Source organism: Mastigoproctus giganteus, chromosome 2 (assembly GCF_048544385.1).
Source record: "Mastigoproctus giganteus isolate SK-2022 chromosome 2, ASM4854438v1, whole genome shotgun sequence".
Classification (NCBI taxonomy): Eukaryota; Metazoa; Arthropoda; class Arachnida; order Uropygi; family Thelyphonidae; genus Mastigoproctus; species Mastigoproctus giganteus.
In genome coordinates this window covers 106,481,405-106,496,658 of record NC_143576.1, presented here as the reverse complement: position 1 = coordinate 106,496,658, position 15,254 = coordinate 106,481,405, and the positions used below count along the sequence as shown (strand labels likewise).

At 36.7% G+C, this 15,254-nt stretch overlaps 1 protein-coding gene across 1 annotated transcript in view; it reads left to right on the top strand.

Annotated features, from left to right (window-relative positions):
* Positions 1 to 11,015, top strand: part of LOC150089482 (failed axon connections-like) — a 124,135-nt gene extending 113,120 nt beyond the window's left edge. The window contains exon 5 of the mRNA XM_090389515.1: positions 9,601 to 11,015. Within this exon, the coding sequence (XP_090245641.1) occupies positions 9,601 to 9,975 (375 nt within the window). The 3' untranslated portion in view covers positions 9,976 to 11,015. The remainder of the gene's footprint in view (positions 1 to 9,600) is intronic.
* Positions 11,016 to 15,254: the final 4,239 nt, after the last annotated feature.

Genomic DNA, 15,254 nt, shown 5'->3' with positions numbered 1-15,254 from the left:
TCAATGGACACTGCTCTTCGTGGACTAATGTTGTTAGTGGAGTCCCACCCCCAGGGTTTGGTGTTGGGCTAATTGTTGTTTTCTATATTTATCAATGATAATATTGAAGGTAATATCGGGCTTAATGTCCAAGTTTGCAGATGATACAAAGGTTGGCAGCAGAGCTGTGCTGAGACATTCCAGTACCTGAAGCAAGAATGAAAAAGTGCACCCTCCCCTAAAATATTTTTTAAAAAAATTAATTAAAAAATGACTTATTTAAAATACATTTCTGGTACACTTTTTAATAAAAATAAAAGGATGACAAAAAATAAAATAAAAACTGTTTAAAGAGATTTTTATTCTCGTAAGCAGTATTTGTTATAAATATATAACAGATTTATTTATGCATCATTCATTTCAAAAATAACAATAGTATTATAATACTTGAAACAAATGTTTTGTCAAATATCACAAATTAGAATAATTTTAATTATAAAGAAACAATATTTCTTTAATAAATTAACAATAATATATTACAGATAGACACACACGGCTTTTATATGTACAGATTACGATTTTATCTTGTATGCTTTGAGCTACAAAAAGTCAATTTGATTACATATGGTCCTCTCAATTGATAAAATGGCCATATCAGATTTTTTTTGGCTTAATGTAGACTGCAAATAGTTAAATCAATTTTAGCTTGCTGAAACCTCTTTCACATGATGCAACTGTCACTGGAATCATTAAATATATTCTTAATGCCACTTCCAGATTGGGAAAAGATTCTAACTATTCAGGCAATTTACAGACATAATACCCAATGCACGGCAGATGAATTTATTTGGGTGGCCTAAAACTAGTTTTCATATTCGTGAATAATTTTCAAGATTTTGTCATGCAAAAGCAAGATGATAAACTGATTGGAATAATCAAGAAACCAAACTAGTTTTAGGCCACCCAAATAAATTCATCTGCCGTGCATTGGGTATTATGTCTGTAAATTGCGTGTGTTCAATGGTAGATTTGCCTGTTTTGCTGGACAAAAAACCAGAGTTACTGGGGGGAAAAAGCCTTGCTATCTATGCCTGAGACTGACTAACTCAGCCACTGAGTGAAAAAAGCCCGTTAAAGTTCCTCACATCATTGACATAATTCAAACCTGGCCTTTTCATTCACCACTACATTCTGGGTAGTGATGAACGAAAAAGACCTGGGGTTAATTGCACAGCCAGATCAAGTTTTGAGAGAATGCAGACAGGCTGCCAGAGCAGCTCATGAGGTCCTCTCTTCAATTATCTATGTCAAATATGAGCAGTGTTAGATAATGAAGGGTAATGTGGTCGTAGTTGGGATAATCCTCCAATCTCCAGTATGCTAATGACATTTTTGGAACAAATATGTCACTCTCTCTTTTTTTCCAAAAGATAAGGCCAAAATGAAATCTCTTGAGACTTGACAAGGAAAGTACAAAACTAGGATTAAAATTAAATTATAGCAAAACAAAAGTAACAATTGTTGGTAGATCCAGAAACTGCTCAACAAACTAGTCCCCTCCTGGAAGGTAATGAACAGAGACAAGCATGCTAGTGTTTTCACAATACTATTTAGCAAAGACAGCTTTCACAAACATGTTAATATGACTACTTAGTTCAGTGCATGGTATCTCACACTATTCTGGCAATGCAAACATTTGGTTCTCTTTTTCTTTTAGAAAAAGACTTTATTGGTTACTATTATGATTCCCACCCCCCTTAAAAATTTAGTCTAAAACATTTTTCCCTACTTAAAAAAAAAATTTTCATCATTCACACCTTCCCCATAGCAAAAAAAAAGTGGCTATTTGATTCCACTTTGAACTTTACCAAACTATCCACTGCAACCACAATGGCAGGCATTTATTGTAGTAATCTGTAACATGCTGCCTGAAAGTAAACTTCATGAGATCCAGCCTTCTGTTATTCTATAAAATTTTATATTTGTACTCCTGGTTCTTGTTCCTCCTACGAATGAAAATGTTTTTGGTTCATTTTACAGATTCCCTTCAAGGCTTTATATTCAATTTCTCCCCCACCCACACTATAAGATATCCAATTACTAAGCTTTGCAGTCTGCATCTTCTAAGCTGTTATTCATATCAACTAACTCTCCCACCAATTTGGTTGCAATTCTTCAAAATTTCTAGGTGATTTCTTTAAGTGTAGTATCCAAACCTGAACATAATATTCTAAATGCAGTATCCCTCTCATCCTGTATAAATGATATTCTTTTCCCTACTTGAGGGTTATCTATATCATAGACAGGACACCATGTACCTTTCTAACTGCTTTTTCACACATGAATGGGATATTCATGTTTGACTAAATATCAGGATCTAGATTTCTAGGGGTTTGTCCTAAACCACTTAAATTCCCCCAGCTTGTAACTCCTGGATTTCTGTGTTCTAGGTGCAAAAGTTTACATTTAAAACATTAAAGTCAGTTTCCACTTAGCACATCATCATTTGTGCAGTGATTCAAGTTATTTTGGAGCAAAATGCCTTGATTTTTGTCAGTAGCCACCCTTTCTATCTTTAAGTCATCAACTATCCCTACACTCCCCCAATGACCTTAAGGATGGTAAAAAACAGAAGTGGTCCTAAAACTCATTATTAGGAGCTTCACTTGCTATACTAGTCCACTCTGAAGTATATTCACTTATGGCTACTGTCTTCTATCTTTTAGCCAAACTACTGAAGTTGATTGAGGGTAAGGCTCAGTCTGACTTCATTAACATCCCCATGATATGGTGCATGATATACCTCCTGATTATAACAGTAGATATACTATGAAGCCTTATCTTCAATCAATTTTGGTAGTTTTTCCGATCTACTCTGCTCAGAGATTGACATACTCAGCACTTGTTTACTGTAGTGCTCTGTATATTTTGATACCATTCACCAGAATGCTACTACTATACACACTAAATAGTACCTTGGAAGAGTTTCCCATTAGTAGGCATTTAGGTGCCTCAGAGGTCCAATTGAGATTTAATCTGGTTTTCCAACCAGCTGTAATTCACAGTAAATAATTTCAAGTCTTCGATTTTGTTAAAAAAAAAAAAAAATTGACTTAACTGTTACTGTATTAACTAGAAAATGTCTGAAAACAGCACAAACTGGAACCATTCAAAAGCATTTCCAGTTTATGGCAAGGAGAAACTTGAGCTTTTTTTTTTTCTTGTGCCCACAAGTATTTTACATCTTAATTTTCTGTACCTGTTTGTACAGGTACAAGTTTCCTGTATCCATGGGCAGTCACATGCACTATATATATATTTTGTAATTGAGGAAAAAAAAAATATATATATATATTATTTTATTTATTTTTTTTTTCTCAATTACAAAATATTTACTTTACCACCCTCTACCTGGTAGTATTATGGGAATGCCCAATCTTGAGTTCTAATTAACTGAATTTATTGAAGTGTTGTTTATAACAATTTCTCTTTAGGAACTGTTGTTCCCTGACTGGGAGTTTGCCAGAACAAGGAATTGCTTTAGAAAACAGGCCTTGTGCGTTGGGTTGCATATCATCAGTTTCTCGTGACGACCAACTAACTGTTTAAAATAAATTTATTAAAATAAATAAATAAATGATATATGCATAAGATAAAAGCGTTAAAATACGTAGCTTTCGAGACAAAGTGCCTTTCCATCAGCAAGTCGGTGAATGGTGTACTTCAGTATACATTGATGGTTAGAATAGCAAAGTCAGCTGGGCATTGAGTCTGGTGTTAGTAGAACAGAATTACATAAACGTGATGACTGCCAGCACTCATCACACTGCAATACAGTACATTCTATAATAGGGTGTAAGTGCACTCCCTTTGTGATTCCTAGTACTATTATTGGTTGCTATGTGCAGTGCTTCAAGCCATGAGCACTGGCTGTAATCAAATGAATAGTCAATGATTTCAATATCCCATCAGGGATCAAGATTGTGCTGCTCAACCCAACAATTTTTCAGCCTGGTCTGTACTTGTTAACAGGAGACTGTTTCTACAGGGATGGGATACACTTAAATAGAAAGGGTACAAGAATATTTGCTGATGCTATCGAGGCAGTGTTAGGTGGGTCGGAAAACTGCTAGCTTGGGGGATACAAGGACTAATAGATTAACAGTGGCCACTGGCAGAGGTGAAAGTGATTCTTGCACTGCTTCTATTGGAATGAGCAGAAGCCTGGAAAACAAGATGCAGGATATTTCAGAGACTTCTAGAAGTCACTGTGGTACAAGTAAACACATAGGTTGTGTTAGGGTAGCTAAGAATAGGAACAGGTGCATGTATACTTGCGTGTACACCAATGCTAGGAGTTTGGTAAATAAATTACTTTTTACTTCAAAAAGGTAAATAAATTACTTTTTGAGCAATACCTCAAATGAATTTGAGATATTGCTCAAAGCATCAAAGGCAGATATTGTTGGGATATCAGAGACATGGTGTCACACAGATATAAGGAAGGCAGAACTGGAATTTGGGGAGTACAATGTGTACAGAAAGGATAGACGGACAGAAAGGGAGGAGGGATTATGCTGTTAGTTACGAAACACAAAATCTAAGGAAGTGCATCCAATTGATGTTGGTGGACAATGCAATGTTGAGTCTGTTTGGTGTGACATAAGCACTGGGAAAGGAAAAATGAGAGTAGGTGTGTGTTATAGGCCAAATGAATCTGATGATTATATTTTGCAGAGAAAGAGTGGGCCAGTAAATCAGAGTGCCTTATAATGGGGATTTTAATTTCCCAGAAATTGACTGGAATTTGTGGGTTGGTCACTCACATACTAGCAAGGCTTTTGTGGGTTTATTGGATGATTGTTTTTTACAGCAGCATGTTCAGTAGGCAACTAGAGGGAGTAATACTCTTGATCTGATTATCAGTAGTGATTCTTCATGCATCAAGAATCTGCAGATAAAGGAACCACTAGGTGGTAGTGGGCACAGTGTGCTGAAGTGGGATTTGCTCAAAGAGATGACTACCATCAACGATAAAGGGAAGGGTTTTGCTTTCGTAAACGTGTCTATGGTGGTCTGAGACAGCATTTAAATTCTGTATGGTGGGGACCAACTGATGCTGTTACCAACAGCAAATTCAAAATGGCAAGCATTCAAAGAATTAATCTTGGAAGCTACTGAGCTTTTCATACCAACAAAGAAATATTGTTCAATATTTAGGCCTAAATTGATGTCAGATGAACTAATTAGACATGTGACAGAAGAAAAATGCATGGGATACATATAAATTAACGTGTGACACAGTAGCCTATGATAGATATAAGCTGGTCTGTAACTAAGTTACAAAGGAGGTTAGGCAGGGAAAAGCAGATTAAGAGAAATCTTTGGCAAGGAATGCAAAGAAAAAGAGCAAAGGGTTCTTTACTTATGTGAACTCTAGAAGGAAGGGGATGAATCAGATTGGTCCACTTGATATCGATGGTTCAATTGTTGATGATCCTGCTCAGGTAGCTAACAAACTAAATGAATATTTTGCATCGACATTCACACATGAGGAGTTATTTAGCAAGGGGAATGCCAAAAGTGTATTCAACTCTGGCAGTAAGCTAGATAATCTTGTAATAACTGAGAGTAAAGTGGAGGAGAAATTGTTGAAGATAAACATAAGGCACCTGGGGTGGATGGAATCTATCCAATTATATTAAAGGAAGTAAGCAAACCCTTAGCCATACTCTCATAATTATGGCTAAGGGTTTGCTTACTTCCTTTGCTACCTCCTTTAATATAATTGGATAGATTCCATCCACCCCCAGGTGTCTTATGTTTATCTTCAACAATTTCTCCTCCATTTTACTCTCAGTTATTACAAGATTATCTACCTTACTGCCAAAGTTGAATACACTTCTGGCATTCCCCTCGCTAAATAACTCCTCGTGGACTGGAGATGTGCATATGTGACCCTAATCCACAAAGGAAGATGAAAGGGAGACAGGTAATTACAGACCTGTTAGTTTAACTTCTGTTCCAGGGAAATTAATGGAGGCACTGGTTAATGAAGCATTTCAGGATCATCTAGTCAAGACTTCAGTTATAGCTTGGACACAGAATGGGTTTGTTAAGGGGAAGTTTGGTCTGACAAATTTGATTGGATACTATGTCACAAAGAACTGGATGCAAAGAATAACTTTGATATCATATATTTATATCTTAGGAAGGCCTTTGATACTCTTGCACATGGAAGACTGCTGCACAAATTGGAGCAGTGTGGTATTGGAGGCAAATTGCTGCTATGGATAAAGGGATGGTTGAGTGGGAGAAGACAGAGTGGTAATCAATGGACACTGCTCTTAGTGGACTAATGTTATTAGTGGAGTCTCTCAGGGTTCAGTGTTGGGTCCATTGTTTTCTGTATTTATAAATGATATTGATGATGGTATATCAGGCTCAATGTCAAAGTTTGCAGATGATATGAAGGTTGGCAGGTTTGTTAATGACAGTACACTGCCACAACAGAATCTAGAAAAGTTGAGCAGATGGGCTGAGAGGTGCAAATGAAGTTTAACATTGACAAATGTAAAGTGCTATATATGGGAAGCAGTAATCCTAGAGTAACATATCAACTCTGTGATACTACACTGACAGTGGTAGAGAATGAAAAGGACCTGGGGGTAATTGTGCAGGCAGATATGAAGGTTTCTGAGCAGTGCAGATGGTTTGCAAGAGTAGCTCAGTGTCTTGTCAATGATATACAGGAATTTTTCTAGCAGGGATAAGGAGGCGATTATCCCCTTGTATAAGGCAATGGTCAGGCCACACCTTGAGTATGGTATACAGGTCTGGGGACTTCATTTAAAGAAGGATGTAGTGCTCTGGGAATGAGCACAGAGAAGGGCAACAAGATTAGTGAACAGAACAAAGGGTTGCTCTTACGAAGAAAGGCTTAAGTTTTGCAAATTACGGTGTCTGGAGACTAGGCACCTGCAAGGTGATCTGATTGGGGTGTATAAAGCCTTGAATGGTTTGAGCATGTTCAGTGCTGATGGCTGGCAACCCAAAGGTCGCGGGTTTGAATCCCGCCTCGAGCTTGAATCAGAGTAAATGCAAAACTTTGGGAGGTGCATTAAGGCCACAGAAGCCGATGCGCCAACAACTAACAGAAAAAAAAAGTGCTGATGGGATTCTTGCTCAGAATAATTGCCTGAGAGGGAATAAATTGAAATTGAGGAAAGACAGTTGTAGGATAGATTTGAGGAAGTTTGCCTTTAGCCAGTGGGTGGTTGATTGCTGCAACAAACTTCCATCTGTTGTTGTAGAAGTTGATAGCTTAAATTGATTTAAAGCAGAACTTGACAAACATTTGGAGCGAGGGGTTGGGTGAAATAGGGTTTTTTTTTTTTTTTTTGGCTGATGCTATATAAGCTTGCTTTCTTGCATCATGTGCTCTTGCTAATGCTAATTGTCAACATTAAATGCATGTGGAAAAATGTACAGTCAGTCAGTTCATTCAGGAAATGTGATCGAACAGGCAGAAAACTGAATCAGTGCAATAGTAGAAGTTGGTAGGAGGGGAAGGTTATGATGATATGACTACCGAAGCCATCGTTGGTAGCGTAGTTGATAGAATCGCCCTTCTTCCCCACACCTGTAGAAAAGACCTCAGTTTGAATTCTGTCGAAGGGAGGAATTTTTGTGGATATTTTTCACAACTTAGCTGAGTTAGTCTGGCTCAGGTGAGGGTAGCATGGTTTTTTCTCCCAGAAACGCTGGTGTTTCGTCCAGCAAAACAGAAAATCGACCTCAGGATACGTGCAATTTATAGACAATATACACAGTAACATGGCTTTATTGCTGATGCCCCTAAAAAAATAAAGATATATGATTACTGAAGAAGTTGAAGAATTTCTGGTAGAAGAAGAGGCTGGTGTAGAGGATTTGGTGGAAATGGCATCGGAGGTAAAATCAATTCAGATGATGATAGTGCAGAAGAAAATTCTAACTTCCAAATTTTATACTAAAAAGCATATGGGAAGGCAAAGTTAGCCAAGCAATTAGAATCTTATTTTTTGAATGCAGATTCTTGAATGAAAGGAGCCTAAAGTTCAAAAGGGAGCTTCAAAAATGCTTAGTTCCATATGATAAAATTCACAAAAATTTATCAAGGAAAAGCAAACTAACTCAGATTACTTTCTTTTTTTTTTAAGAGAACAGAAGATGCACGAAATCTAGAATGGTGTAGTTTTGTTAACAAAATAGTATATTTTTGTTAGCTTTTTGAACGTAACCCCTTTTTTGTACTTTTTCTTAGACCTGTTTTACTCTGTTTTGCATGACACAGCATTTTATCAGAACCTAATAAGTGTTATACAACGGTTACCTGTACTTGGTTTTATTTAATAAAATCTTTTTGTTCTTTTTAGTAGCATGCCAAAAAAATTACTTATGATACATTAAGTTATCAGTTTTCAATTTGCATATAAACTGTTTCATAAACATTGGGGGGGGGGAGACTGAAATCAATGTTATGTGCCAAAATATTAATTCAATGTTGAAGGTACTTCACTTGAAAGTGCTATAGGAGAAGTTTACTGTATGTGAGGTCTGTTCAAAAAGTTATTTTGGGTTTTTTTTTTAGGAGCTTTAGCAACTAAGGCCATATTGCTCCACGATATGCGGTGGTCATTCCCTGACCTTTCCGCATCCTCCATATTTGGTATTGACGGGCTCGAACTCTGGTCTAATCAAGAAGCGTGTGCTACGCACTGCTGCTCCATCCCACCTGGCTACGGAGGCGCCCCGTTCAAAAAGTATCTAGGTTATTTTTATTCAAAGTACAGAAATCCTAACTAACTTTTTTGCTTTAAAATTAACTAAAAGTTAACTTTTGTTTTAAAATTGGAAAAACTGCAAATGAAACAGTCTTCTTAAATTAACATATAGGGACTTTTTCAGTAGGCCATACACAAGTTTGACTGCAGTCATTTCAAAGAGGGAAGGCTGTTAAAAGTGATGCAGCTGGCCCTAAACTTCAGCATGGTCCCCAGTATCAAAGTTCTGAGATTTCTTTGTGATGTAGTTCATAGAAAGAGACCAGAAAAGCAGAACTCTGACTACTTTCTAGACTAAGAAAAAAAAAAACCTTGAAAGGATGTCTATTTGATGTACAAACAACAAAGAGTAATAAGACTGCTCTGATTTTCAGAAGTGCTTTCAAGGGTGGGAAAGTTGTTGAGTAGTGCACTGCCTCAGAAGGATGCTGTTTCAGAGGGGGATTAAGTCACCTACCCAACAATATGCCTATTGTTACTAGATGATATCAGTCTGGATACTTTTTTGACTTTGTACATATGAGTAAAACAGTTTCCATTATGGAATGTTACATATGAAATTGAGCTTTTTACTTTTAACCATAAATTGTTTTATCCTGATTTTATATCATATATGTTGAAATGACTGAATTAATAGAGGAATTAATTCCAAATTGGAATTGAGTAATCATTAGAAATAATTTGTAGCTTAGTGATTTTAGTGTATTTTCTGTGTCAGTGTGTAATTGAGCCTACTATAAAGTAAGCATGCAGTCATTTAAATTCTGAAAGTTTAATCTTTTTTTCTGATTTTTAGCTGGATTGTGTTGCCTTTGCTCATATTTGTCAGTTCATCTATGTGCCATTTGATGGCATGAAAGAGTTCCTGGAATCAGAGTGCTCTAACCTTATCCAGTTTGTTGAACGCATAAAAGAACGTTACTGGCCCGACTGGGAGGAGACATGCAAGAGCCTTGACCTGAATTCTCATCTTCCAAAGAAAGTGGAAGAGAAGAAAGAAGAGAAGGAGAAAGAAGAAAATGAAAAAGGAAGCAATGAAAAGTTAAGTGATGCTGATGAGAAAGATAAGGAAAAAGAAGAGAAAGAACCAAAGAAGGATGAAGAAGAAAATCCTAAAGACAAAAAGGAAGAAGAAACTGTGGAAAAGGAAGCTGAAGAAAAGAAAGAATAAGGCTTCAGTTTCCTTCTTTGAACATACTAGTGACAGCATGACTGAATTGGTCACCACTGAAAGAAATGTAGGTTAAGAAAAATGAACAGTGAGAGATATGAAGTGGTAGGTGTCTGTATACAAACAGGACAATGGTTAGGTTGTGAGATACGTGCGATTTTTAACTGGGCTGAACTTATTTTGGCATTCCAAGATCAGTGTTAGTTTTTACTTGTGTATGCCTAAGTGATGTGAGGCCTTCTTCCTTTTAGTATATTTCCACTTTTCTTCCCTTTTAAATTTAACATTTTTCAGTGGAGTTGCTCAAGTTTATGGCTTCTAAATGGGAACATTTCACAGCGAGTAATGGTGAGATTATGTGCAAGTTGCCTTTTATTGGTGCTACATTGTTGGGTGCAGGTTGTGTTAACTTCCATTTCGAGGAAGCACAACATTCGCCTTCAGGATTTAGTAGACTCAAATTTAAATAGCATATAACTTGAACAGCTTTATAAGCACTTATTTGTGCTGAGATATTCTTCTGTGTCTTCTAGAGAACTGTTCCTGTTTAGAAACTGTAATCATTATTATTTCTCTTAGTGTTCAGATAAAAAGTAACGCACATGGTTGACTCTAGATCACCTTCTGTACAATTGCCATTGGTTTCTATATGAGGCGCCTGACAGTGATTGAAACAAATGACAAAAGTAAATCTAGGCACCCTTTGGGTGTTATTTTAAATACACTAACAACCAAACTATGCTCAAGTTCGTTTTCTCATTCTATGCTGGTTGTGTTGCAAGTGCCAATGAGAATTCAAAGTATATTAAAATCTGGTCTTTTTTGTCCATATATAATTTGAGAAATCTTGTCATTTTTAAAGGGAATGTTTAAAGAAACCTCTTGTAACTTTTTCAATTAAGTATATAAGTGTGGCAGTTGATTAGTTTTTTTCTAAGTACATATATTTAGAACTAGTCTTCTTATTGAAGAATTAAGGAGGTATGTATGCTATATAGGTCTTAAAAAGAACTCTACAATTTTTGAGCATAATATATATATATATATATATATATATATATATATATATATATATATATATTGTTTATTGTTCTCTTCATAGTTTTTTGGTGCTTGCTAATACTTTTTTTGCCTACTTTTTATACAAGAATTTAAGTAAATTTTGTAGCATCATGTGGATCCCGTAATAGTATTTCCAACAGGGATGTGGTTGAATCTTCCAACATCTTGCACCATAACGCAGCACCCTTGACATACTGTATAAATGTTATCATAAATCAAAATAAAGAAACTGTAAATTTGCATCACAAAGAGAAAACGAACTGTGAATCGGGCTTTGTTCATCATTGTATTCATAAGTCATTTAAATCTACCCTTCAGGGATTGGGGTAGTGAAAATCCTACAAAAGTCACTCAATCAAATGAATAATTCCACGAAGGTGACTTTTACATTGAGTCGAGTAGAAATAGTTACCTGTTTCATACGTAATAACTGTTATGTAAAAGGTTTCTTGTGTAGCATACAGTAATTTTCATGTAAGTTTAGCAAGGAAATATTTGGTGTATTTAGTTGTATATCTGATTCTTGTTTTTTGCATTTGTAATAACCTACAGCCTGTATATGTTTCCCATTAAAATGGCCTTCCATAAACAAAAAAGGTTTGGAATGTTCAATTGTAATTTCATGTAGAACTTTAAAAAGTCACCCAATACAAATTTCAATGTTTTGAACAGAATATTAAATTTATGGGAGATGAAGCAGATGTATTTTAAAGTAAGAGTATATTAATGATTCTAACTTTTTTTTTTGTTTTTAGGAAAAGGCAAATTTTAAAAAACTTGTCTCAGCTAACTTTAAACATGTTAAAGGTCAACTTTCCTTGTAATGACAACTTGAATTGATTATATGGAGTGATAAGTTGAACAACCTTTTAAATTGATCAGATTTAGGCCTTCAACATATGCAATTAAGTACCTATTATCTTTACATTGGGGCTTAGAGGGCAACAGGCATTCTGTGTGTTATCAGACACTCAGTCTAAAACACTGATGGATCCAATATCTTTCTATTTCAGAAGATATAGAAGTCTGGTTGTCCTGCCTCCCTAAAATCTACTCATGTACACCTTGATGGTAAGCCCTGTTATGTCACTTAGGTGGCAACGAATGTATAGTGGCATCTCTTCGAGATGCCTGGTCAGCGTGAAGAGGAAAAGACCAAACCCTCCAGTACGACAAAACAAATGGCCCTCAGGCCCCAGCAGCTTTCACTCCCCCTCTTACAGCAGCGATAGGATCAGAGGGTGCTAAGAATCTCTGGGTATGACCAGGATACCATGCACAGAAACTGAACTTGGCCTCTTACAATGTAAGATCACTTATCAGTGAAAATAGGATATTAGAGCTGGAAAACAAATTAGAAAATGTGAATTGGATTATCATCGGTTTGGCTGAAACAAGAAGAAGAAATGAATCACTTATAAGTTTAAATCTGCTGTACACCAATGGAAACAGTGAAAGGAGCAAATTCAGGTCCATAAAGATATAAAAAACAACATTTTGAAATTCAAGAGTATATCACCAAGGGTTTCCAGACTACTACTCAGGATTTCTAAGAGGTATAAGCTGAAGGTTATAATGATTTATGCACTAACGTCAAGCCATGATGATGAAGATGTTGAAAAAGTGTACACCAAAATTGAGTCTTCTAGATGAGCAGAAAACCCACTACACTATCATTATGGGCGACTTTAATGCTAAGGTTGGAAAGAGACAAAACAGTGCAGAAAGGGGAACTATAGGAAATTTTGGAATTGGTGAAAGACTTGTGGAATTTGCAGAATCTGGACGATTGTCAGTAATGAACACTTTTTTTCAAGAAAAGAGTGAACAGAGAGTGGACATGGAAGAGCCCAAATGGATTAGCAACTGATGAAATAGACTTCATCCTCACTAACAGCAGATATATTGTGAATGATGTTACCGACCTAAACAAGTTAAATGTTGGAAGTGATCACAGAATGGTAAGATGCAAACTTGATATGGATGTAAGAAAAGAAGGGGAAAAACTGACTCAAGTAAATAATATGAAGGTCTTTGAGATAACAAAGGAGGAGAAAAAGCAGTATGTACCGGAAATTAAGCATTAGCAGAGGCATATGATGCAAGCTTATGCAGCATCAGCCAAAAAAAAAAAAAACCACTCCCATTTCACCCCTCCATTCATTCAAAATACCTGTCCAGCTGAGCCTTAAATTTATTTAGGCTATCAACTTCCACAACATGGGATGGAAGTCTGTTCCACCAACCAACTACCTGCTGGCTAAAGGCAAATTTCTGCACATCAATCCTACATCTGTCTTTCCTCAATTGGAATTTATCTCAGAATAATCACCCTCTCAGGTGATTATTCTGAGCAAGAGGAAGAATCCCATCAGCATTGAGCATGCTCAAAGCTTTATACACCTATCAGATCACCTTGCTGGTGCCTAGCCTTTAGACACAGTAATTTGCAAAATTTAAGCCTTTCCTTGTTAGAGCAACCCTTTGTTCCATTTACTAATCTTGTTGCTCTTCTCTGTACTCATTCCAGCAGCTCTACATCCTTCTTGAAATGAGGCCTCCAGACCTGTAGACAGTACTTGAGGTGCGGCCTGACCATTGCCTTGTACAAAGGAATAATCACCTCCTTATCCCTGCTAGAAAAATTCCTATATATCATTGATAAGACACCATGAGCTACTCTTGCAGCCCAACTGCACTGCTCAGAAAACTTCATATCTGCCTGCACAATTATCCCCAAGTTCTTTACATTCTCTACCACTGTCAGTGTAGTACCATAGAGTTGATACATTACTATGGGGTTACTGCTTCCCATATGTAATACTTTACATTTGTCAATGTTAAACTTCATTTGCCACCTCACAGCCCATCTGCTCAACCTTTCCAGATCCTGTTGCAGCAGCATAGCGTCAGTAGTGTCCTTAACAACTCTGCCAACCTTTGTATCATCTGCAAACTTAGACATTAATCTTGATATACCATCATAAATATCATTTATAAATACAGAAAACAACATTGGACCCAACACTTGAACCCTGAGGGACTCCACTAATAACATTAGTCCACGATGAGCAGTGTCCATTGATTACCACTCTGTCTTCTCCCCCTCAACCATCCCTTTATCCATAGCAGCAATTTGCCTCCAATGCCACACTGCTCCAATTTGTGCAGCAGTCTTCTATGTGCAACAGTATCAAAAGCCCTTCTAAGATCTAAGTATATAATATCAAAGTTATTCCCTGCATCCAGTTCTTTTGAGACTGCATCATAGTATCCAATCAAATTGGTCAGGCAAGACTTTCCCATTAACAAAACCATGCTGTGTCCGAGCTATAACTGAAGTCTTGTCTAGATGATCCTTGCAATGCTTCTTTAACCAGTGCCTCCATTAATTTTCCTGAACAGAAGTTAAACTAACAGGTCTATAATTACTTGTGTCAGCCTTTGATCCTCCTTTGTGAATTAGGGTCACGTTTGCACATCTCCAGTCTATGGGTACCTCCCCTGAGTTCAAAAAGCTCTCATAATTATGGCTAAGGGTTTGCTTACTCCCTTTGGTGCCTCCTTTAATATAACTGGATAGATACCTCCCAACCCAGGTGCCTTTTTTATGTTTATCCTCAACAATTTCTCCTCCTCTTTCCTCTCAGTTATTACAAAATCATCTAGCTCACTGTCAGAGTTTACTTCACCTCTGACATTCCCCTTCCTGAATAACTCCTCATGTGTGAATGTAGATGCAAAATACTCGTTTAGTTTGTTAGCCACCTGAGTAGGATCATCAACTGTTGAACCATCAATATCCAGTGGACCTATCTGATTCATCCCTTTCCTTCTAGAGTTTATATAGGTAAAGAACTCTTCTGTTTTTCTTTACATCCTTTGCCAAGGATTTGTCATAATCTGCCTTTGCCTGCCTAATCTCCATTGTGACTTGGTTACAGGCCAGCTTATATTTATCATAGGCTTCCATGGCACATTATAGCCGTAGTTGCTAATGTGCCAAAAAACCCAAACAAACAATCATAGGCTTCCATGTCCTCCATTAATTTATATGTATCCCATGCATTTTACTTTTCTGCCATGTCTCATTAGTTGATCTGACATCCATTTAGGCCTAAACCTTAAACAATATTTCTTAGTTGGTATGTAAAGCCTAGTAGCTTCCAAGATAAGTTCTTTGAATTTGCTGTTGGTAACAGCAAATTCTATACAGT